General features: G+C 33.4%; 2 protein-coding genes across 5 annotated transcripts; both read right to left on the bottom strand.

Moving 5' to 3' along the window:
- Window positions 1–9,233: 9,233 nt before the first annotated feature.
- LOC107938703 (uncharacterized) lies at window positions 9,234–16,584 on the bottom strand. 4 transcript variants are annotated; one of them, XM_016871932.2, is made up of 14 exons: window positions 15,960–16,576; window positions 15,701–15,842; window positions 14,072–14,291; window positions 13,882–13,982; window positions 13,682–13,803; window positions 13,509–13,600; window positions 13,156–13,261; window positions 12,851–13,005; window positions 12,321–12,445; window positions 11,699–11,820; window positions 10,984–11,081; window positions 10,650–10,858; window positions 9,707–10,079; window positions 9,234–9,625 (listed from the first exon to the last, which is right to left on the bottom strand). In XM_016871932.2, the coding sequence occupies exons 1-14, from the start codon at window positions 16,227–16,229 to the stop codon at window positions 9,550–9,552; spliced, it is 2,211 nt and encodes a 736-aa protein (XP_016727421.1). In that variant the 5' UTR covers window positions 16,230–16,576; the 3' UTR covers window positions 9,234–9,549. The 4 variants fall into 4 exon arrangements, with proteins under 4 accessions (XP_016727421.1, XP_016727424.1, XP_016727425.1 ...); XM_016871935.2 differs by lacking the exon at window positions 15,701–15,842 and having other exon boundaries at window positions 15,960–16,071; XM_016871934.2 differs by lacking the exon at window positions 9,234–9,625 and having other exon boundaries at window positions 10,027–10,079; window positions 10,631–10,858; window positions 15,960–16,584.
- Window positions 16,585–17,972: 1,388 nt separating this feature from the next.
- Window positions 17,973–19,394, bottom strand: LOC121214410 (uncharacterized). The gene is made up of 2 exons (XM_041087996.1): window positions 18,667–19,394; window positions 17,973–18,478 (listed from the first exon to the last, which is right to left on the bottom strand). The coding sequence occupies exons 1-2, from the start codon at window positions 18,904–18,906 to the stop codon at window positions 18,131–18,133; spliced, it is 588 nt and encodes a 195-aa protein (XP_040943930.1). The 5' UTR covers window positions 18,907–19,394; the 3' UTR covers window positions 17,973–18,130.
- Window positions 19,395–22,879: the final 3,485 nt, after the last annotated feature.

The raw sequence follows: 22,879 nt of genomic DNA on the forward strand, positions 1-22,879 counted from the left end.
ACCTTTATAATCAATTGTTGTCAAAATTATCTTTCTTTTTTCCCCTTCAAGTTCTTACCAAAATTGCTAATAAACATGGGATGGGCATGTGATTTTGATTAAAACTTCACTTTTTAAAAATTTATTTAAAAATAATAATTGAATCAATTGAACCCGTTCGAACTTAAATTTTATTTTTTATTTAACTATAAATGTTTATCCATTATATTGTTAAAAATTATTTTTTTTCAAATCGGAATAATATTTAGATAATATATAAAATCTTCTGTCCTTCTTCTGTTTTGAGAACGAAATTTAATTTAATTTTTTGTTATGGATTTTATTTATTTATTTATTCTGGGTTTCTTCTATTTTGAAAATATTACTTAAATTAACATATATTTTTCAAATCTAAAGCAACAAATTGTGCCCAAATATACCCCCAAATTATTTTAAAGATTAGCCCATAGATTCTATAGTTTAAAAGTGGCTACATTTTGGCTCTAATTAATTGTTAGTGTTACAATGCAAAATGTAGATGTAGTTTGTAGTGATGGTTTGTATTGTGGGATGGGGGTTCAGTATAGATCCCAACTATTGAGTTGTCTTAACCCTGAATGCAATGATAGGGTGACGTGTGTTAGCTTAAGATATTGTTGAAGTCGACTTGGATGAGACCAGATAAAATGTTTGAGATGTGATGGATCGATATATGTTGTCATAAGCTCTTTGCTATGTATATATATCTTCTATGGATTGTGTAGATCCCTTGATGATGTTGTCTGAGCCATGTTAAGAAGTTGTGGTAAATTTTTCTGAAGTTTGGAATTACAAGCAATGCATATCTAACTAATCTATGACCATAATCAAACATTACAAAGTGCAATCAATTTAATATACAAAATCAAACTAGAATAGTTTAGAAAGGATCAACACATAGTGAGATTTAAAACCATAATGAATATGAGACACTCAAACATGATCAAAAGTTGAACTTAGGACATCATCATCCTAAAGCTTTAGCATTTGCAAATATTTCCTAAACTGAATTTCTTAAAAAGAAATCCTTAAGTGTCTTTTTGGCTCAACCCATCATCACCCGTAACTCAAATAATTTGAATTAATCTAAAAATCAAATCCCAACATTTGCAATATTTTCTTGGGTAAATAACAACTTTAACCCTCTACACTTATATATTGTGTCAATTTAGTCTTGATTCGAAAAATTTAACTATCAACATTTACACATTGTGTAATTTGGTCTCTTTCTCTCTCGTAACATCAAGAAAAGGATGAAAAAAAAATAAAAATTATTATCTTGGATTTTTGGTATATTTTCAATCAAATTTAATTGATAATTTTTTTTTAGCTTTTTAAGTGAAAGGGTCATGAAGAAAAGTAAAAATTAAAAAAAAATTTACACAATGTGTAAACTTGTAGGGCCAATTTTTTTTAGAACCAAGACTAAATTGACATAATATATAAATGCTGAGAGTTGAAGTTGCTATTGTGCCAAATTTAAAAGCTGACATGTCATCTTTTTGTCAGCCACTCAACGGTTGATGAGCATAAAGAAAAAATCAAATAGTTGAGTAAACATTTTATAACTTTTCATAATTGGATGACCAAAAAAGAAACCTACCAATAGTTAAATGACTACAAGTATAATTTACCCTATTTTCTTTTATCTTCTTTTTTTAGAAAAATCATGGAAAGGACATAAAGAACATTCCGTAAGCGAAAGTAGCAAAGAATAGTATGACATTTTCAAGATTCTAAAACAATAAAATTTAGGGACTAATTTTCAAAAAAGAAAAAGAAAAAAAGGAAGAAACAGTAAAGATATTTTGCATGGAAAAAAATGAGGCAATGCTTTGGTACAAGAATAAATATTAAAATGGCTGCCTTAAATATTCAAGATTCTCAAGCCCTAATTCTTAATAGGATTTTGAAGAAATATTTATTGGCTGCCATTAATCTCTTTTTTCTATAATGGATTTTCCTAGAAGTCACAAATGAACAGGCCATTGGATCGAATCAGGTCAAATACGAACTTAAGCTTGGATTTTTTTTGAAATTGGGTCTACTCGGTTCAAATTGAGGTTATGCTTGGAAAATTTTAAAACAGGGTTTGACTTGACCATGGGTAGGTCTATTCGAATGTAGTTGGATTATTTACTAACTGAGGAACGAACTAGAGATATTTTGATAATAATATAAATAGAATAAAATTATTATTCAATTAAAATAATATAAAAATATAAATTTAATATATTAATATATTTAAAAAAGGTAAATAATTAAAAGGTTGGATTTGAATAATTTTTTTCGAAAACTCAAACCGAACTCGATCTAACCCATAGATATTTTTGGTCCAAAACCATTAGTTTAGAAAATTGAGAAAAACTTTGCCCCAAAATTTATTTCTTCCATTTTCTTTGAAGTTAGGGAGAATTACAATGCCGCCATTGAAGTAGTTATCATTTTTCTTTTAGAGGTATGGAATGGACTTGTTGAAGGGGGCTTTTCCTATAAAGTGGTCATCTTTCTAAAAGGATCTCAAATTGGACCAACTAAAATTAGATAAAAATATTGTGGTAAAAAATATTTCTCTAGTTCCTCTTAATTTCAAAATTGAATAAATTAGTCTCTTTAAAAAAATCGGAGCGATTTAGTCCATGTCGATTTTCAAAGTGAGCAATTAAAGACCATCAATCACGGTGGTAATGTCTTTCGTCAATTTGCACAATTCTAATTGATATAATAACAAATTTAGCCCTCGTTGTTTACATATTTTGTTAATTTGGTATTGATCCTAAAAAATTCAACAAATTTAACCTCGACATCTACACATTTACAAAGATATTAGGGGTTAAATTTGTTAAATTATGATCAAATTCATAAATTATGAGAGCTAAATTTGTGATTATGCAAGCCTAATTTATGTAAAATTGTTGACAAATATTAATGTTGTGATCAATTGTCCTTAGTTGTTCATTTTAGAAATTGATAGGGATTAAATTGCTTCGATTTTTGTTTGAAAGGGGCTAATTTACTTAATATCGATATTAAGCTGGACTGGAGAGATTTTTTTACGAAAATATTTGAAACTATGACTCAATCCAACTCATGAATTACTGCCTTTATAATATATCTTCGCAAGTATCAAAGTAAATGAATTGTCACGCCTAGTGTTGCATCAATGCTATTAAAAGTGTAACTATTTTGTCAATATTTTTGTTAAAATATAGCAATTAGATTTTAAAAAATCGAGTCGAATTAAGTGGAAATAAAAAATTAAAATTAAATTGATAAAAATATAAATATAGAGAATACTTTTTTTGGTTTATAAGTTTTTTTTTAGAATTCATTAAAAAATATGGTTTGACTGTTTAATTTAATGTTGAAGATTAATTAAAGCGGACGAAAGTAAGGGTATAAATGAGGAAGGGTGTCTGATAGTTACTCGAACTTGAGCAGCTTGAGTTATCGGTTGCGTCGAATTCGAGCTTAATAATATTTAATTCAAACGACTTGTAAATCTTATCGAGCTTTTCATATTTTTATATTATTAACCTTAAGATATATTATTAACTCTAAATTTTATCGAATAAAGTTCATACTTAAGTTCAAATACAAAAATTGATAAATAAACTGAATCGAGTTCAAATTCAAAAAATTTCACTAAACCTTTAACTGAGTTCAAATTAAAAAAAAATATTTGATCAAATTAAACTAAATATTATATTCTAAATTTCGAATCCAACTCAAACTCTTCTCGTCTCGATTACACCCCTAATTACAATAGAGGTACCATGAAAATGTCTGAAATAATTGGAACAACAGCCCAACATATTAAATGCCGACAAAGCTGGTAACTGTCTTTTATTTAGGAGTCTCTTGTTTTTGTCCCTTTCATATTTATGTTTCAACATAATGTGGCAAAAACAAAAAAACATTTGTTAAAGTTAAAATATATTCTAAAATTTTGTCCTTTTCATATATTTTATAATTTAGTATTTATACATTTAATTTTTAATATTTTAATATTTTATCTTTCAGATTTTAAAATTCAATTTCAATATTTTTGAAATTTTAAATTTTAAATTTTAAAATTAAAATAAATTTAATGATATTAACACTTGAACTTAATTAAAATAGAATCTAAATCTCTATATTCTTTTATACATTTATAATTTAGTCATATTAATTTTAATTTGAAGAATTTAATCCCTTATTTTTTTAAATTTTTAAATTTAAATTTAATTATTAATACTTTTAATTATTATTTTTTTCCAAAAAATCCACACATGCAAAAATAATCAAATCATTGTATCATTCAAAGAAAGAAAATAAAGAGTTTAGCAAACAAGCAAAAAACCGATAAACCAAATTAGCAGTATATATATATATATCCAACCTAGACTATAAAAAACATTCAAGAATGTACACTCAAATCCATTAATTATCTATCAATTGAGTCTTAGCTTGGTTGATATTGTTGCGGAAGCGACGATAATATTAATAACAATATTATCAGAAATATTTAGATAATTATTATGCCAACAATTATACTAAGAAAATTCCCAATTAAATTGGAGGGGTCACAAATGGTCCCGCTTAAAACCCAACAACTAGACAAAACTCACTTAGATATTTATAGCAATAATAACTAAATAAATATAACCAACATAAAGCTATTAAATATAAGCAAACAAATAAGAAATAAAATACCAGAGTTTTAACGAGGTTCGGCCAATTTAGCTTACGTCCTCGGACACTACCAAATTAATATTTCCTCTAGAAATATTACAATAGAGAAGATCAACACCAAGTTACAATTAGCTACTTGGATTTTTGAGATGATAAAACCTAAGGGGGAAGGGTTCTATATATAACAAACCAAAACCCCCTCCCTTTCTATCTTTTCCTAATGTGGGATATTGCCAATATTCAACAAATCTCCACCTTGGCGATATTCCACATCTTCGAACATCTTCTCATAACACAAACTTCAATAGTGTCTTCAAATTTGCAACCAATCGCCTTTTTCCCTTTTGGTAGTTGTGCCAGCTTCCACGTCTTGTTTTTCTCTAGAGATTGCATTTCCTCTTCCATTGCACCTAACCATCTATTATTCTCTAAACTTTGAATGGCTTCGGTGTAAGTGGATGGAATGTTATCAACAACTGGAAGTGCATAAGCTACCATGTCAGTGAAACGAGCAGGTTTCTGAATTTCTCGTCTCTGCCTTCTGACTGCAATTGGCTCTGATTGCTGTTGAGGTTCTTGGGTAGAAACCTTTTCCTCATCTGACTCTGCATCTACCAATGAAGAATCACTAGTGGTACCTTCTGCTGGAATTACCACTCTCTGCTCAAACTCCACCTGCTGCGGAATACACTTCACCTGCTGCGAAGTACTACTCACTCCTTCTGGATTTACCTTATTCAACATGGCAGATTCATCAAAGGTAACATCCCTACTGATTATCGTCTTCTTTGCCTCTAGACACCACAAACGATATCCCTTAACACCAGCATTGAAGCCCATGAATAGAGCCTTCTTTGCTCTTGGATCTAACTTTGATTCTTTCACATGATAATATGCAATAGAACCAAAAATACGCAAGGTGTCATAATCAGTAGCAGGTTTTCCATACCATTTCTCCAAAGGAGTCTTGCCATTTATAGCAGATGATGGCAAATGATTGATGAGATGTTGAGCGTACGTCACAGCCTCAGCCCAAAACTTTCTATCTAATCCAGCATTAGATAACATATATCGAACTTTCTCCACAAGCGTTCGATTCATACGCTCTGCCACCCCATTCTGTTGCGGTGTTCCACCTACGGTGAAGTGCCTTACTATGCCACAATCTTGGCATATCTTCAGGAATGGATCGCTTTTATATTCTCCACCGTTGTCTGATCGGAGAACCTTAATCTTCCTTCCTGTCTGATTTTCAACTTTAGTTTTCCACTTAAGGAAAACTTCAAGCACCTCATCTTTGTTCTTCATAGGAAACACCCAAACTCTTCTGGAAAAATCATCAATAAAGGTGACAAAATAACGTCTTCCTCCAAGTGATGGAGTCTTGGAGGTCCCCATACATCAGAATGCACATAATCCAGAATACCTTTAGTATTGTGAATCCCAGTGCTAAATTTCACCCTTCGTTGTTTTCCCAGAACACAATGCTCTCAAAATTCAAGTTTGCAAGTCTTTGTACCTTTCAATAATCCTTGCTTGGCTAGAGTTTGCAAGGATTTTTCACCAGTATGGCCCAAACGCATATGCCACAGCTGTGTTGCCTCAGCGTCCTTCTTGGTACTCGAAATTGCTGCTGCTGTTGTCCCCACCACTGTACTACCTTGGTAGTAATACAGATTGTTCTTTCTTATGCCTTTCAACATCACCAATGCTCCTGAAGTTGCTTTAAGAACTCCATCTCGTATTGTCACAACTAGGCCTTTAGATTCTAACGACCCCAAAGAGATGAGATTCTTCTTCAACTTTGGGACATATCATACATCCCGCAAAATTCTAGTAGATCCATCATGACTCCTCAGTTTAATTGAACCTATCCCGGCATGCTATCATTACCCATGTAAACAACTCCTCCATCTAGTTTTTGAAATTCAAAGAACCATTCCCAAATGGGAAACATATGATAGGAACAACCAGAATCCATGATCCACTCATCTGCATGTGATGTTGAAGATGACATACTAAGAGAAAAGTCTGACTCTACTTCACTATTGCATTCTGCAACATTTGCATCTTGCGGAGTCTTCCCTTTTTTCTTTAATTTTGGACAATCTTTCTTTCAATGTCCTTTTTCTTTGCAAAAGGAACATTCATCTTTGGCAACAGCTCGACCTTTGGACTTTCTTCTCTTCCCCTTAGACTGACTTTCCTAACGATCTCTTGATACCAATGCTTCCACTGCTGCTTCACCTGAACCTTTCAACTTATCCTTTCGGCGTAGTTCATAGCTATACAATGCAGCAGTTACTTCATTGAAAGTTACTTCCGACTTTCCATGAAGTAGAGTAGTTTCAAGGTACTCAAACTCCTCAGGAAGCGATCCCAACAACATTAACGCCAAGTCTTCGTATTCAAAAGTCACATCCAAATTCAACAAATCAGCCACCAGCTGATTAAAATTGGTAATGTGCTCGTTCATCGTGGTACCAGGAACATAACTGAAACGAAACAGTCTTTTCTTCATATGCAACTTATTTTGACTGTTCTTCTTCAGGAATTTCTCCTCCAATGCTTTCCACAATTTACTTGCAGAAGTCTCTTTACTGAATATATACTTCTGCTCTCTGAAAAGACATGATCGAATTGTACCACATGCCAATCGGTTGATGGTCTTCCATTCTTTATCATCAACCCCTTCTGGTTTTTCTTCCTCAATGGCAATATCTAGACCTTGTTGAAAGAGGGCATCTAGAAGCTCACTTTGCCACATGCCGAAATGACCTGTTCCATCAAAAATTTCCACTGCAAATCTCGTATTTACAATTCCAACCCTCGACAAAATGTACGAAGTGGAAGTTGTTGATATGGATGGTTTTTCTTCTGTCATTTTTGCCATAGCTTCTATTTAATAGCCACCAAATGCGGAATACCCACAAGCTTTCGGAAATGTTTCTGATGTGTAAGATCAGACTAAGCTGCAAACACAGAGCATACTACAAAACCTTGGCTCGGATGCCAATTGTTGCGGAAGCGACGATAATATTAATAACAATATTATCAGAAATATTTAGATAATTATTATGCCAACAATTATACTAAGAAAATTCCAGTTAAATTGGAGGGGTCACAAATGGTCCCGCTTAAAACCCAACAACTAGACAGAACTCACTTAGATATTTATAGCAATAATAACTAAATAAATATAACCAACATAAAGCTATTAAATATAAGCAAACAAATAAGAAATAAAATACCAGAGTTTTAATGAGGTTCGGCCAATTTAGCTTACGTCCCCGGACACTACCAAATTAATATTTCCTCTAGAAATATTACAATAGAGAAGATCAACACCAAGTTACAATTAGCTACTTGGATTTTTGGGATGATAAAACCTAAGGGGGAAGGGTTCTATATATAACAAACCAAAACCCTCTCCCTTTCTATCTTTTCCTAATGTGGGATATTGCCAATATTCAACAGATATCGACATTAATATTGTTGTCAGAGTAGGAAACTATAAGATCGAACGCGCTGAAATGTATTTATCTTCCTATTTAAGAGTGAAAAGGGGTTTTTGGTAGTTTTAAATAGAGGTGTTCATGAGTCGGATCGGGTCAGGCGCATGATATTAATATACTTTATGCTTACCCAAGGCCGACCCGAAATATAGGTATAAAATTTTGCTCTATGTTTGCAAAAGACTAATCCAAGCTCATTTTAGACCTGTTCATATTATTTTAAACTTTTTAAAAAATATTTATATTATATTATTTTAATATTTAATAATTTTATACATTTTTTATTTATTGAAATTTTTTATATAGTCATCTTAACATTATTTTAATATTTACATTAGAGCAATATTATATATTTAGTATAAGTTTGTTGTTTAATGTGTTCTAAATTACATAATATATAAAAATACATAATTTAAAAGTATTATAAACTTAAAAACAAGCTGAGTCAGGTTGGGCTTAGGCTTTGAATATTGAAGTTCAAGTCCGACCCATATTTTAAACGGAGTTTAATATTTTTACCTAAACCCAACCCAAATTCCAGATAGATAACCTAACCCATAAACAAGTCTAGTTTTAAGTATCCACCATAACCTTACTTACCACCAAATTTATAACAAGTTTTCACGACCGACGCAAACTCCCCCGTTCCGATACCTCATTATCCGAAACATTGCTTCTTTTGATAGCATCCGTAATCCCTTCCAAAGTAGCGACTTTTAAGCCCTAAATCTTATTCCAACATTGCTCTATTAAAACATGAATTGACTCTGTGTCCAGGTTACCTGCAACGTACCATGCCCCATTGTTCATTGGATGCTTTTCAATCTTAACATATTTGAAAAAGAAAAAATAAACAAAATTTGCCGTAATTTAAATAGGTTTATTATAGTTATTAGTTGAATCAAGAAAAGATCAATGAAACCTATACAAATTCAATTAAGTCGGTTCCGTTAAAACGGTCTCGGTCTAAACCGGTTACAGTTGGATTTAACACACGAAAATAAAGATGAATAATGGGCTTAATAATACATGAAAATAAGTTAATTCATTTAAATTTGTGGCTTTTACACCAAAGATTTGTAAATTTATTTATAAAACATTATACAACAGATGCCCATCATCCTCTTAACAATTGAAGTAACCTGAATTTTTGCAATTAGGGTGGAAGTCTTTTTGCCAACTTAGTATGTAAATGAACATTCTTGTGAAGATAATTAAGGGGTGAAAATTCGAATACCACAACTCCGGATAAGCACGAGAAGGCTTTTCCGGGTACATAGCATCGAGTTGCAGGATTCCAGCAATGTAGTCAAATTCCCAAGTTGGCATCAAAAGATGTCTGTCACACGATGTGAGAAACACCTGGGCTACCTGCGGTGTTCCCGGCTTCCACAACCTTTTGCATTGCTTTGTTACATCTGAGGAAAGATCCGAAAATCATCAAATGGTTTGAATCAAAAGATCGATATTGTAACACAAAAGGGTAAAAAATTGTATACCTCCAAGGAAGATGATCGAAGAACATATTGGGAGAAACGATGATATCTTTTAAATCATCTCGGTTTGCGAAGAAGGCTTTGTATTTCTGATGGTCGTCGTGGATTCGCCAGCTTTTCCAGAGAGGGATGTTTAGGTTTTGTGATTGAGGTACTATATGAATTAGGAGACCTGGTAAATACATCTCGGTAGGATCAGTGGCTGAACTGTTTTCAGATCTCGAGACAGTTTGCATAAACTGAGATATCGGATCATCCGATTGGTTCAGAACAGAAGCAAAAGGATTAACTATATCGGTACTCTCGATATCGACATGGTTTTGTCTTCCGTCATTCCCGTCATAGAGGCAAGACTCTTGCTCTTTGTCCTCACTTTCTGCACAAGTAGTTAACTCTTTCAGTAAAACTTTACATCTATGAGTTGGATTCAGGTATGAATGTTAGATACGGCTGTAAAAGTATCATGGAAACCCTTGTAGTAGAAGTTATAATGCATTTTGCCTCCTCTATTAAGAAAACGTGCAAAATAATTCTTATACATTATATCAAAGAGCAAATTGGTTCTTTCAATTAAAATTTTCATCCATTTGTACTGTTAAAAGTTGGTTTCGCTGTTAATATACAGGGACCAGTTTTTATCAATAGAAATAATGGAATTTGTAACAAAAGGATCATTTTACTCTTTAATTTAATGTATAGGGACTAATTTGCCCATTTTTTGCATAGAGAAGGGCAAAATGCAGTGTGACTCCTAGTACAGGACTTGCATGATACTTTTACCTGGATATGACTTTATGTCTAACATGGCTATCTTTCAAATATGGGTATTCGGAAAATGGAAGAGTCTGAAAAACATAGCTTTACATGCAATGATACAAACAAGTTCAACTTTTACGTATAGGTAGTAGCAAAAGATGTTATTTTTACCATCATTCAAATACTTCACCTTTGCTTGATCTGGTAGAAGATTTGGCCGGTTCTGGCTCAAGCTCTATACTGTTATTTTTGCTTGCATAAAGAAATTGACGTGCGAGTCTCAAAATCAATGTTGTATCAGCTTGGGTATTTTCTGATAATGCTGTTATTGCAGATGCACGAAGCCGGAGGATCGATCCAACTGAAAGGCGGGTAGAAAATTCATTGTCGTGTATAATGCTGCAGAAAGCTCAAACACTTACAACGAAAAAGAAAAGAAAGAACAGGAAAACATGAAATTTTTGGATAAAATTAGTCATCATGCCTTTAAATATTCAGTTCTACGATCATATTCAGAATATTACCTTGTTATAAAATCGGAACATGCATCAGCCACAACCGAATCCACACATGGAAGAGGTCCATAGGAATAAACATGTAAATTCGGGAATTTCCCATATAGCTGCACGGAAAGCAAGGACAGAAACTTCAACATAAAATAAAAAAAAAACAAGCTTTTCCAGTGAAATAAATGGTTACATCGTCAGACATTTCCGAAGAGAAAGCAAATGCATCATATCTTAAGAAGTAAAATTTCAAGACACAAAGAATATAAAACTCTATGGGTGGATGATCTTCTCGTACTTAGGTGCAGGCGTTTGACATGTATCTAATACGAGTATGTTTCATGTTTTTCTAGGTAAAAGTACCATAAAGCCCCTATACTAGGAGTCAGATTGCATTTTACCCCTTTACTCAAAAATTGAACAAGTTAGTCCCTATACATTAAATCAAAGAACAAACTGGCCCTTTCTGTTAAAAATTTCATGCAAAATGCAGTCTGACTCCTAGTATAGGGGTCTATGGTATTTTTACCAGTTTTTTTTAAGTTTTTCCATATATTTGAAAGATTTGTAGAGGGTCACATCCCCATACCCGTATCTATATATACACTGGATACAGGTGTCAGATATCAGTTTACCGTAATTCATTTGTAATTTTTAACGTGCTTAAGTCTATTTCAATCATTCAGCATGGTATACAAGCAAACAATAGAATATCAAATAAAGGAAACCATACTCTTATTCCTAGCAATGCAGCAATCGAACCTCCCAAGGAATGCCCGACTACGCGTAAATTATAACCTTCACATTCACATCCCACTCCGAGCAATGAAGAAACAAAGCCACCAGACTGAGATTCTGCATCACCATTCACATTCCATAGAGATCAGCTAGTGCATAAGACACAATAGGGTAAAAGTATCATAGAGGCCCTTGTACTAGGAGTTAGATTGCATTTTGCCCCCTCTACTTATAAAATGGGCAAATTAGTCCCTATATGTTAGATCAAAGAGTAAACCGGTTCTTCTATTGAAAATTCATCAATTTTTACTGTTAAAATCTGGTCCCTGTACATCAACGCAAGGTACACGTGGCATGCCATGTGTAACTGTCTAATTAGCCAGTTTTTAACGGTAGAAATAGATGAAAATTTTAATAAAAATTTTAATAGAAAGGGACAATTTGCCATCTAATCTAACTTACAAGGCTAATTTAACCCTTTTTTGAGTAAATAGGGCAAAATGCAATCTGACTCTTATACAGGAGCCTCCATGGTACTTTTACCAACACCATAGTGCGTACAGTTTTATAAGTTGAGCTAATAACAAAAACAAGAGTAAAAATAACAATTTCCTTACCATCTCCCGGATACCCCTCAATCTGTGTGTAAAGATCCCGAGCAGTTTCTACTATACCTGAGTGCCCAAAGTGCGGGAAAGATGATTTTACTCGTTTCTTGACAGAAGGATGAATAAAACTGCTACTGCAAAGTGGAAAATATGTCACGTTGGTTAAAGACACCGGCAAACAAAACAAAAACAAAATAGAATAGCATAATTTACTTGTATTTTGGAGGGGAAAAGAGTGATGTTTTAGCAAAGCCAGACTATACGGGTATGTGCCCGACACTCTTACTACAGAGACAGGTAAGGTCAGATTATTCTATATATTTAGAGAGACCTTGGAGGTCATATCCCCATATCCACGTGTCAAACACATGTACTTTGAGAAAATGAAGAGTTAGAGTAACAAAGCTATAACAACCAAATGTATATGCATATATGAAAATATGTGTACGTAAATTTGGCACCCACATATACTGTCCTGCAGATAAGCATGCATGCACAAAAAAAGGAAGGAAGGGGGGGGGAGTGAGAGAGAAACTAACTTTATCAGTCCATCCAAATCCACCTCAGTCAGGGAACGTTCCCGGCCTAAACCATCAATTATGAGGTCTTCAGGGGTCTCAGTTCCTCGTATGGCAATCACTACAGTTCTTAGCTCATGTAAAACCACAATGAAATATGCAGCTTCACATTTTTTCTAGTTCAGAAAATAGCAATGAGTTAGAAGTAAAAACATATAAACTCATTCCTGACGACGATTGCAAAGCAACCATATGATAATAAACATATCAGAAGTGGTTCATGCTTTGACATGTAGATTAAATCAAAAGAATGAAAGTAAACTCACTTGACGAACACGACCTCTCCGAAGTACTTCAGAGGGTAAATTGAGAAAATTTATAAATGCTGCTGCATGACCTCGCAACCAGTTATCACCATCAAGGGTAGGACGCCTAACAATGAAAGAAGAACTTGTATAAAGAAAGTGGCATCCAATAGATCTCTAGATGATATTATTAACATGTGCCGAGAAGTGAAAAGCTAATGTTTTAACACGGTACAAGTCAAATCCTTAAATATGAAGAAGTATTGCATGCAAATACCTACTCAAACATGTGAAACATAAGATTGCATAAATTGATGATCATGCTATATAAGTAATCATGCACCTCAAGTGAAATTCGCCTTTATATTGACAACCTTTTACGAGTCCACGGGGTTAAAACCCCTTGCCTATGGAGCCATACACAAGGAAATACAAAAGGATTTCTTCCAAAATCAAGCAAAGGTCCCTGCATTTGTAAAGTTTTACTTAAATTTAACATGTAAATCACGGTAAGTATAATAAAAAACAGTATGCTCTGTCATAGTACCGTGTATGCAGCCTCAGCAAACTTATGAAAAGCTAAAGCTGCTTGCAGGTGTTCTACAGGTGCCTCGACAAAATGTTCACTGGATTTACTGGCTTGACCATGCTTCTGCAACAATGCTAGACCTGAAAAGATGATGCTTCTCATGTGTCATGCAAAAAATGCTTTTGGATTTGATATGCAATCCATAAAATGAAACAAACCTGTCAAAAGTTCTAAATGACCAGTCCCTGATGCACGGTAAGCAACAAGATCACCCAATAGTTTTGCTACTGAATATACTTCGTCGTCTTCAATCACAGTTCTAGACAAAGAAATGAATAATTAAAAAAAAATATCCAATGGCTCATACAATAATGTCTCCATTTCATTTCAAATTTCTGAGTTACCTACAAGTACTCAATACGTCCCATACAGCACAAAGCTTCACGAATTCCATGATCAAATATCTCTTGATAATGAGCTTTCCATGCATCATCTTGGGATGCATAATAAAACCTCCATCTTAAGACATCAGATCCGGCACAACATTGTAGAAATGCAATACAACAAGCTGTGACCAGAAATGAAAGCATTACTTTTCGCTTCCATGCACGACTGAGTGGAAACCCTCCTGCATTCAAAACATTGCCAAAGATCAGTGCAAGTTTCCACAAAAACTAGGAAAAAAGAATTTCTGCAATCAAATTTTAAACCGATTAAAATTGCAACTTTCAAAGAATAGCAAAATATCACTAACTTCGAATTAGATCACAGAACAAACTATAGGATCAACAATTTAAAGTACTGAAAGTTCAATGAACCTAGTTATGTTTGTTGAGATTTCTTCTTCCCTATATTGAAAAATCAATTCTTTTTGCAACTTCAAAGATAAGGTGTTGTATTAGCAACAAATGAATATAAACTTTTGGAAAGCCTTCATGAATGGTAAAAGTGCTATGGAGGCCCTTGTACTAGAAGTCAGATTGCATTTTGATCTCTCTACTCAAAAAATGGGCAAATTAGTCCATGTACATTAATTAAAGAGCAAATTGGTCCTTTTTGATAAAAATTACATCCATTTGTACTGTTAAAAACTAGTGTGCCGACGAAATAACCAGACAGCGACGCATGATGTGCCCTGTATACCTTATGTTGTTCTACAGAGACCAGTTTTTAACCGTAGAAATGAATGGAATTTTTAAAAAAAGGACTAATTTTCTCTTTGATCTAACATACAGAAACTAATTTGTCCAGTTTTTTAGTAGATAGGGCAAAATGCAATCCAACTCCTAGTACAAAGGCCTCCATAATACTTTTACCCTTCATGAATTCCACAAGAAAATGGACCGACTATTCGACATAGAAAAGCCAACAAGAACAAGGGATTTGAAATAGTAAGATTAAAACAATTAAACCCCTAATTGTTAGATTCAATTCAAGCTTCACAAATTCAAATTTCCTTGAGCTTTTCCCACGGTCATTATCTCACATATAGACATTTTAAACCATTGTGATGTGTCACACATGAGTTAAGTAGTAAAACTAAGGCTAAGAGCAATGTAGACATTCAGAGATCTTAAACTAAATCATGAAACACTACTTTTTCGTAATTGTGGAAATTGTTAGCGTACGCCCGAACATTAAAGGCTTAATACCAGTGTAGGAAAAGTGACATTTAAGCAATGACTTGCATGCATATAATGAACATTTAATCAAAGATAACAAAGATTATTTTTTCACTATGACTTCAGCTATTAAGTTCAAATGACATGTTTCTTCATTACTTCCTACAATGCTTGTTGGACTAATATAAAACATATAAGTTTCAAGTTTGTAACTTCTTTCCCATATACAGAAAATGCTATAAATTCAGTAACAAGTCCTTTCTTTATTCCTTATCTACTAACTAGACATTGATAAAAGTATTGAAAAAAAAAAAACAGTTCCTAATTCCATTTGAAATTTTCCAGAACAAGCAATATCAACTTAAGCTTATTACTTTAAAATGTAAAACAAAATGAATGAACCCAACTTTTTTACCTACAAAACACTTAGTTGAAAAATGTGCGTCTTCAGAGACATATGTAGCCACATTAACTATAAGATAAAAAGCACCCAGAATTTGTAGCACAGTAACCACCATGGCAAACCGGCTCCACCAAAGCCATGCTTTATATGTCACCTATTAATCCCCCCCCCAACCCCCCAAAAAAACCCATTTTAGATTTCAATGTACATTCTACAAAAAGAAAAACCCATTAAAAAGTTAGTAAAGAGCAAGGTAGAGGGGAATTAATACCCTTCTATGCTGACGAATAACAGCATCGAGTACTTGAGTTTCAGAAGAGTTCTGGGTTATAATCTTAGCAGTAGCTTCTTGGGCAATTCCCAGTCCAATCATAGTCCCGATCCTAACGGCGGAAAAAAACGAGACAACGATGACCGGCAAAACTTTATGGGGTCTACATCCAGGGAATGAAATGGCAACCACGATTCCACCCAAAACAACCACCAGCAAATTCAACAATCCGATAAGTATAGATATTAATCTCAAGCTCTTGATCCACATTGCTGGGGATTGTTTTGTTCTTTGGTTATTTGCTTTTTTTTTTAAACAATCAAATTGAATTAAAGGACTATCTATATGAATGAAAATATGTTGTTTTTTGGGTACATCGTTAAGATTAAATTGGGTTTTTTTTCGTTGATTTTGATGGAAAAAAAGAAACGAAAATGGAGATCCAAAGCAGGACGTGAAATTTGTTTTTTGGTGTTTGGCTGATTTCACGCACTAAGGACTTCCATTGCAGGAGAGGAGATGGGGCTCTCTGTAAAATATTATTATGCATATGTTGGTTTTGGCGTTTTTGGATTTATAGTCAGCTTTATTGTTCCTCGTTCGGATCGTTTTGGTTAAAATTTGTTGTAGGTCCTTGTACTTTTGTGAAATTAGAAATCTAGTCACGATTGATTATCGTATTGGTACCTGAACTTGAAAACCGAAAACCGAAGCGTTACTTTGATCAAGAAGAATATTTCCATAATTTCTCTAATCAAGTTTATACTCAGCTGATTCGTTACACCAACTCAATAAAGGATTTTATAACTAGCAAGCATAGAAATACAACTCATTAAGGTAATAATTTGTACCTATTAAATAAAAATATATAAAAAATATTAAAATGAAGCTTTGTCTTTTTTAATCTAATTGGTGCGGGTTTATTTAATATAATTTATTTTAATTACGGAATAACTTAATAAAATTAATACTCATTTGGTTCATTACACCGACTCATTCGACCACATCAATAATAGTATAGATATACAGCGTTTGAAACCTAGGTTTGATGTCAACTTACAAATAACTCTTGCCACTAGGGTAGTTTTGTTCTCAATTTTATAGTTTTTATATATTTTTACAAAATTTATATAATTTTATAATATATATTTTTTTGATGCAATATCTAGAATTACCTGTAATTCTTTCTCAACTTTTAAATAAGAGGATAATTCGTTTCAACGCACTTGAACCTACGTCCTTTTACACGGACAACAATACTGATATCAATTAAGCTAAAACTAAGTAAAATATAACTTAAAATGGAGCATATGGTATGAAGGACCTAAGTAATAATAAAACTTGAAGTGGAGCAAGTTGGGGTGTATATTTATAAGTACAACAAGCATATGCATTGTTTTATATTTTTTGTAATATATATTATATTATTTTAATATATTATAAAATTTATATCGCATAAATACCATAATACTATAAATTGTTTAAATTTAAAATTTTAATAAAAGAAAAACTATCTAAAATCTAAAATATTAAATTAAAATAATATATTTTAAAAAAATATATGTCGACCTAAAAGGAGTTTCTATTAAGTCAATATAATCGAATTTAAACAAAATTTTAAATCTATATTTCATTTAGAGCCAAACTTGAACAAATGTAGTATATATATATATAAATCCGACCTGATCTGGCATTAAAACACCTGAACTCACATAAATCATGTTACTAAACAAATAGTTTAGTGATTTCATGAAATTGGGAAGGTGGAAACATAAACAAAAAGGTTGTAGCATAAAGTTGGGTAACAAAACATTAAAAATGGTCATTGAAAGCCCCTTGTACTTCAAAACTTTTGAGTAGCTAAATCTCATTATTTTCTTACTGAAATTGCCTTAATATTTTGGCAGACCTTCATTCTGCAAATTTAATGCTTCTTACCAAAGAAGGCCCCCCCCCAAGGGACAAAATATAATACACTTATCTATACATATACATATATTTATATATCACATGAAAAAGGAAAGATTATATTTACTGTTATTGAGTACATTGAACAAAACATTACAAGTTCTTCCAAATGATTTTCTTAAGAAGTCATAACTCGAGGAAAACGAAAACGGGTCATAGTTATATGAACCAACTGAGCTAAACCCGAGTTTGACACGAGTGTGTTAGTTTAAGAGACTTAAGGTATTGGGATACTTGGTAGGTTGCAATGCAGGGAAAGAGTGGACATACTTGCAATTAGGACAAGCAGGGGAGGATTTGGGGAGGATTACAAGAAGATGACAATTTAAACATGGCAAAGCCACCATGTTAGTGGTGCTTGAAAAATGTTGTTGTTGCTGCTTGTTGTTGTTGTTGTTCGAGTCCTCACTGGAGATCGAACCGCCATTGAAATGTTCCGAGCCATTGGAGCTTGTTGGTGAGATGTTGAGCTCCAGGTCTAGTTTATGATCTTTAGGCCAATTCCATGTCTTCTCCAAGGTTTTCCTGTTCATGTAGTACATTTTACCTGACTGCACAAAAGAAAAATCGAAACAACCCAATTTTACTTCGACTATTCGTTAATAATCCTCCAAATATATGAAAAATTTTATACTCGTATCAAACACATACACCGAAACCAACATAGTATATACATATACATAAAAACAACATGAACTAACAATGAAAGAATTCAGAGAATAAAAAAAGCAGAACATACTTCAAGATCAAGACATTGTTCCCAATCTAATGGCAAAGGGTCTTTAACTTGAAGATCAACACTGGTTTGAAACTGTGAATCAACATTGAAGAACTGATCTGAGAAAAGCTTCCTTCTCTTTGAAGGAAAATTGAAACCATCAACTTGATGATGATGAAGATCAGACGATGGACTAAAATTGCATGTTTTATCAGCTGAGACACATTGGCTTGAAGCCAAAGACAACTCAGTAAGTTCCATAAAAACTATGGATCTTTGGGGAAAATCATCAAACAGGTAAGAGGCATACAAGGAGGGGGATGTAATGCTTAAAGAAGAAGAAGGGGTTGGTTCTTAAATTGGGTTCATCAAACTCCATTAAAAAGGAGGACAGAGCCAAGCATTAAAAGTGGGAAGTAGATATCACTTTAATGCACCCAAAATTTGCTTCTCTTCTTACCAAAAAAAAAGGGAAAAACTATTGAACATTAAAATTGAACTAAACATGACAACCTCAAAATCTAACCCCCCTCTTTAAATTGGTGAAAGTTCTTCATAAATTCCTCCAACTCCCCTTCCTTTCTTCATCTTAAATTTTCATGAGTTGAGTTCTTGGGGGAGTAATTATATGTAAGAATTTGAACTAACTAGCTTTTTATACAGAGAGAGAGAGATGCAAGAGTGCTTTCTAGCCATTAAAAAACTGGACAGGAGACAAGGGTGAAATCAAAAAATTTTCTTAGAGGGCCAGACTAGAAATAAATTATTAATTATTAATAAATTTATATTTTGGTCATTTAACTTCAAAAAGTTACAAAATGGTCTTTAAACTATTCGAAACTTTTTATCTAAATCACTGGACTGTTGACACCATTTTTTTGTTAAAACGGGGTCGACTTGGATTTTGAAAATGAAAACAAAAATGGGAGTCGCCACCAATCCTTTTTGATAAGGTGTGATCGGGTCACCTTGAAATGTGGTTGTTTTTAATAAACGATTTGATTTTATTAAAACAACGATTTTGGTCCACGAAATTCAGAATAATAGGTTCGGGAGTCGGTTACGCACGAGGAAGGATTAGCACCCTCGATACGCTCAAAATTGGTACCTAGTTGATTAATTAGTGTCTTAGTGTCGAAGATTGAGAACTTTGGAGAGTTTTAAAAATGTAATCCTAAAAAAAACTCGAATAATATGAATCGAAATTTAAGATTTTCTTGTTCCGAAGGGATATCACATCCAGCACGTTAGGACACGATACTTTAAACCATCGAAACCAAGATCACCTTATGGTTTCGAAAAAAAACATACTTTGAAGTTTTAAGAGGATATTTGGCTATTTGGTCAAACGAGAAATCGAAACTCAGCACGTTAGGGTACACTTTCTCGAATTTCCAAATGTAAAATATTGCCTTTATTATTTTTTAGAAAAATTCTTATCTCGAGAAAACGACATGTCATATCCAAAGCGTTAGGACACAACGTATCGAATTCCCGATACGAGAATACATGACGAAAAATTTACTTATTTAAGAAAATATTTGGCTATCTCGAATTTTAAGAAAAGAGGATCATGCCCAGTGAGTTAGGACACGTTCTTTTCTTAATTTCCGAGATCGTTTAAAACTTGAGTTTGAAAAGATTCATGTATTTAGATTTATTGTGAAAATCGAAATCCAGTAAGTTAAGGTACGACCTTCCCAAATCTAAACACGAGATTTTGCTTATTCAAAAATCATAATTTATGCATTGAACAAAATTAATCTGACACAAAATAGTAGAAATGAAACACGGTGTCAATACGCGTAACAAAATAAAATGAATACAATGATATAAGCATAAACAATACAAGCAATAGCAACGAAAATAAGATAAATAAAAATGACAAATTAATAGCATAAAAATAACAAGTATATAAGCAAATAAAAGTAAACCATTCTTTTAAAATAATAATGAAAACGTAAATAAATAAGTAAATAAAGAAAATGAATAAAATTATGAAAAATGTAAAAAGATATATATGCAAGTATACATCAAAATTTGAAAATAATAAAAAATATATAAACGAGTAAATAATGATAATTTATATATATGTTTAAAATATATTAAAAATAGGGATGTAAATATGTATATACAAATTAGAAAGTATAAAATATATATAAGTACGTAAATATATATACTTATAAAAATTTAGAAAATATGTATATAGATATAAGTATATGTATATATAAATTATGAAATATATAAAAATATGAGTTTGTATGTATATATAATTAAATATAAAAAAGGTATAAATGATATCATTATTTAAAATCAATTAATTTAATAGCAAAATATAACAAAAAGGGACTAATTTGAATTGAAAACGGAACTTTGGGGGGAATCCGCAAATAAAATAAAAATGGGGATCTTTCTGAACGCGCGCATAACATGGAGGGACTAAAAGGGAAATTTTCCCTTCCCCACAAAAAGGGCGCCGTTCAAATAGAGACTAAATTGTAAACGCGAAGAATTATGGGCTAAAATTGAAAAATCCTAAAGTACTTGATTGAAAAACCATTAAAAAGCGGAGGAACTAAAAGGGTAAATAACCCAAAGCTTAAAAACAAGCGGATCCCCTAGAGTGGGTCGGGTCGGCCAACGGGTCAGGTCAAAACGGCGTCGTTTTGGTGCCTGAGAAGGCTGCCCAAAACAACGTCGTTTTGGAAGCCTATTTAAGTCAAAATTTTCTCAAAAATTTCATTTCAGCCCTCTTTCTAAAAAAATTGAAAATCCTCTCAAAACTCTCTCCCTCTCTCCTGAATCCGGCCAGGACGTCGGCAATTGTCCACCGCGCCGGCACCGCCGTGCACGGCGGTTTGGAGTCCAAAATTTTTCCGATGCAGCCTTCCGCCCTCCGAGTACTCCGGCAATGGCGAAAAGGTAAAAAAAACTTCCTTTTTCTTTTGTTATTTAATATTTCGAAATAAAAAAATAGAGAAAAAATGAAAAAAAAAACAATCTTTGAATCTTTGCTCCTTTTTTGAACCATTTTCTTTTATTATTTCCTCCAAAAGAAAAATCCCCCTACAAATGGTTTTTTGCTTGGCTTTTATAGCCATTTTACAAGTTTTTATTTTTAATATTGTTGTCACTTCTTTCTTTGTTCTTTGCAGGCTCAAGTGGCGTTAGTCGGTGGTGGCAGAGGGTAGGTGCGGCGCTGGTCAGAGGAGGTAGAGGTGGCTGCAGAAGAATGGGTGGTGGCAGAGGCTAGGAGGAGCGGCGACTAGGGTTTCTTTTCTTTTCTTTTTGCTGAAAATAGTTTAGGTTTGGGCCATTTTGGGTTGTTAGGTTTTTTTTATTATTGGGCCATTTTGGATCTGTTGGTTATTTAATTGTAATGGGCTGGTATTTGTTTTTTTTTTTGCTTGCCTGGTCCCAGGCAAAATGGGTTGTACAGTTGCCCTTCTTTGCTCGTTGTCATGTAACGAGAACAGAGCAAAAACCAAGGAAGACCAATTTTGCCCAGTTTCGCCGAGTGTTGACTTTTTGGTGCTCATCTACTCTTTTCACGTAGCTTTATTCCAGTCCACTGTGTATTGTTGCTTCAATCCACTCCACTGTACTTCAGGAATATCTGACTTGTAGCTTCAATCTTCTTTGTAGCAACTTTAGGGGGACGAGATTTGTGGTTTTAGTCTGCTCCACTGCAATGTCAGGGAGATAAGACTGGATGCGATCTGCTCTACTGCAACTTCAGAGAGATAAGATCTGTGGTTTTAATCCGCTCCACTGCAACTTCAGGGAGATAGGATTGTTTTCTTATATCTGCTCCACTACTGCTTAGGGAGATAAGACTTGATGCGATCTGCTGTACTACTACTTAGGGAGATAAGATCTATAATCTTTAACCTATTCCACTGCTGCTTAGGAAGATAGGACTGGTGGCTTAAATCAGCTTCCTACTATCTTGGGAAGATAAGATTCATCGTCTTCGATCCGCTCCACTACTGCTTAGGGAGATAAGATCTATAATCTTCAACCTACTCCACTGCTGCTCAGGGAGATAGGACTGGTGGCTTAAATCTGCTTCCTACTATCTTGGGAAGATAAGATTCGCCGTCTTCGATCCGCTCCACTACTGCTTAGGGAGATAAGATCTACAATCTTCAACCTACTCCACTGCTGCTCAGGGAGATAGGACTGGTGGCTTAAATCTGCTTCCTACTATCTTGGGAAGATAAGATTCGCCGTC

Source organism: Gossypium hirsutum, chromosome D02, assembly GCF_007990345.1.
Source record: "Gossypium hirsutum isolate 1008001.06 chromosome D02, Gossypium_hirsutum_v2.1, whole genome shotgun sequence".
NCBI classification, from domain to species: domain Eukaryota; kingdom Viridiplantae; phylum Streptophyta; class Magnoliopsida; order Malvales; family Malvaceae; genus Gossypium; species Gossypium hirsutum.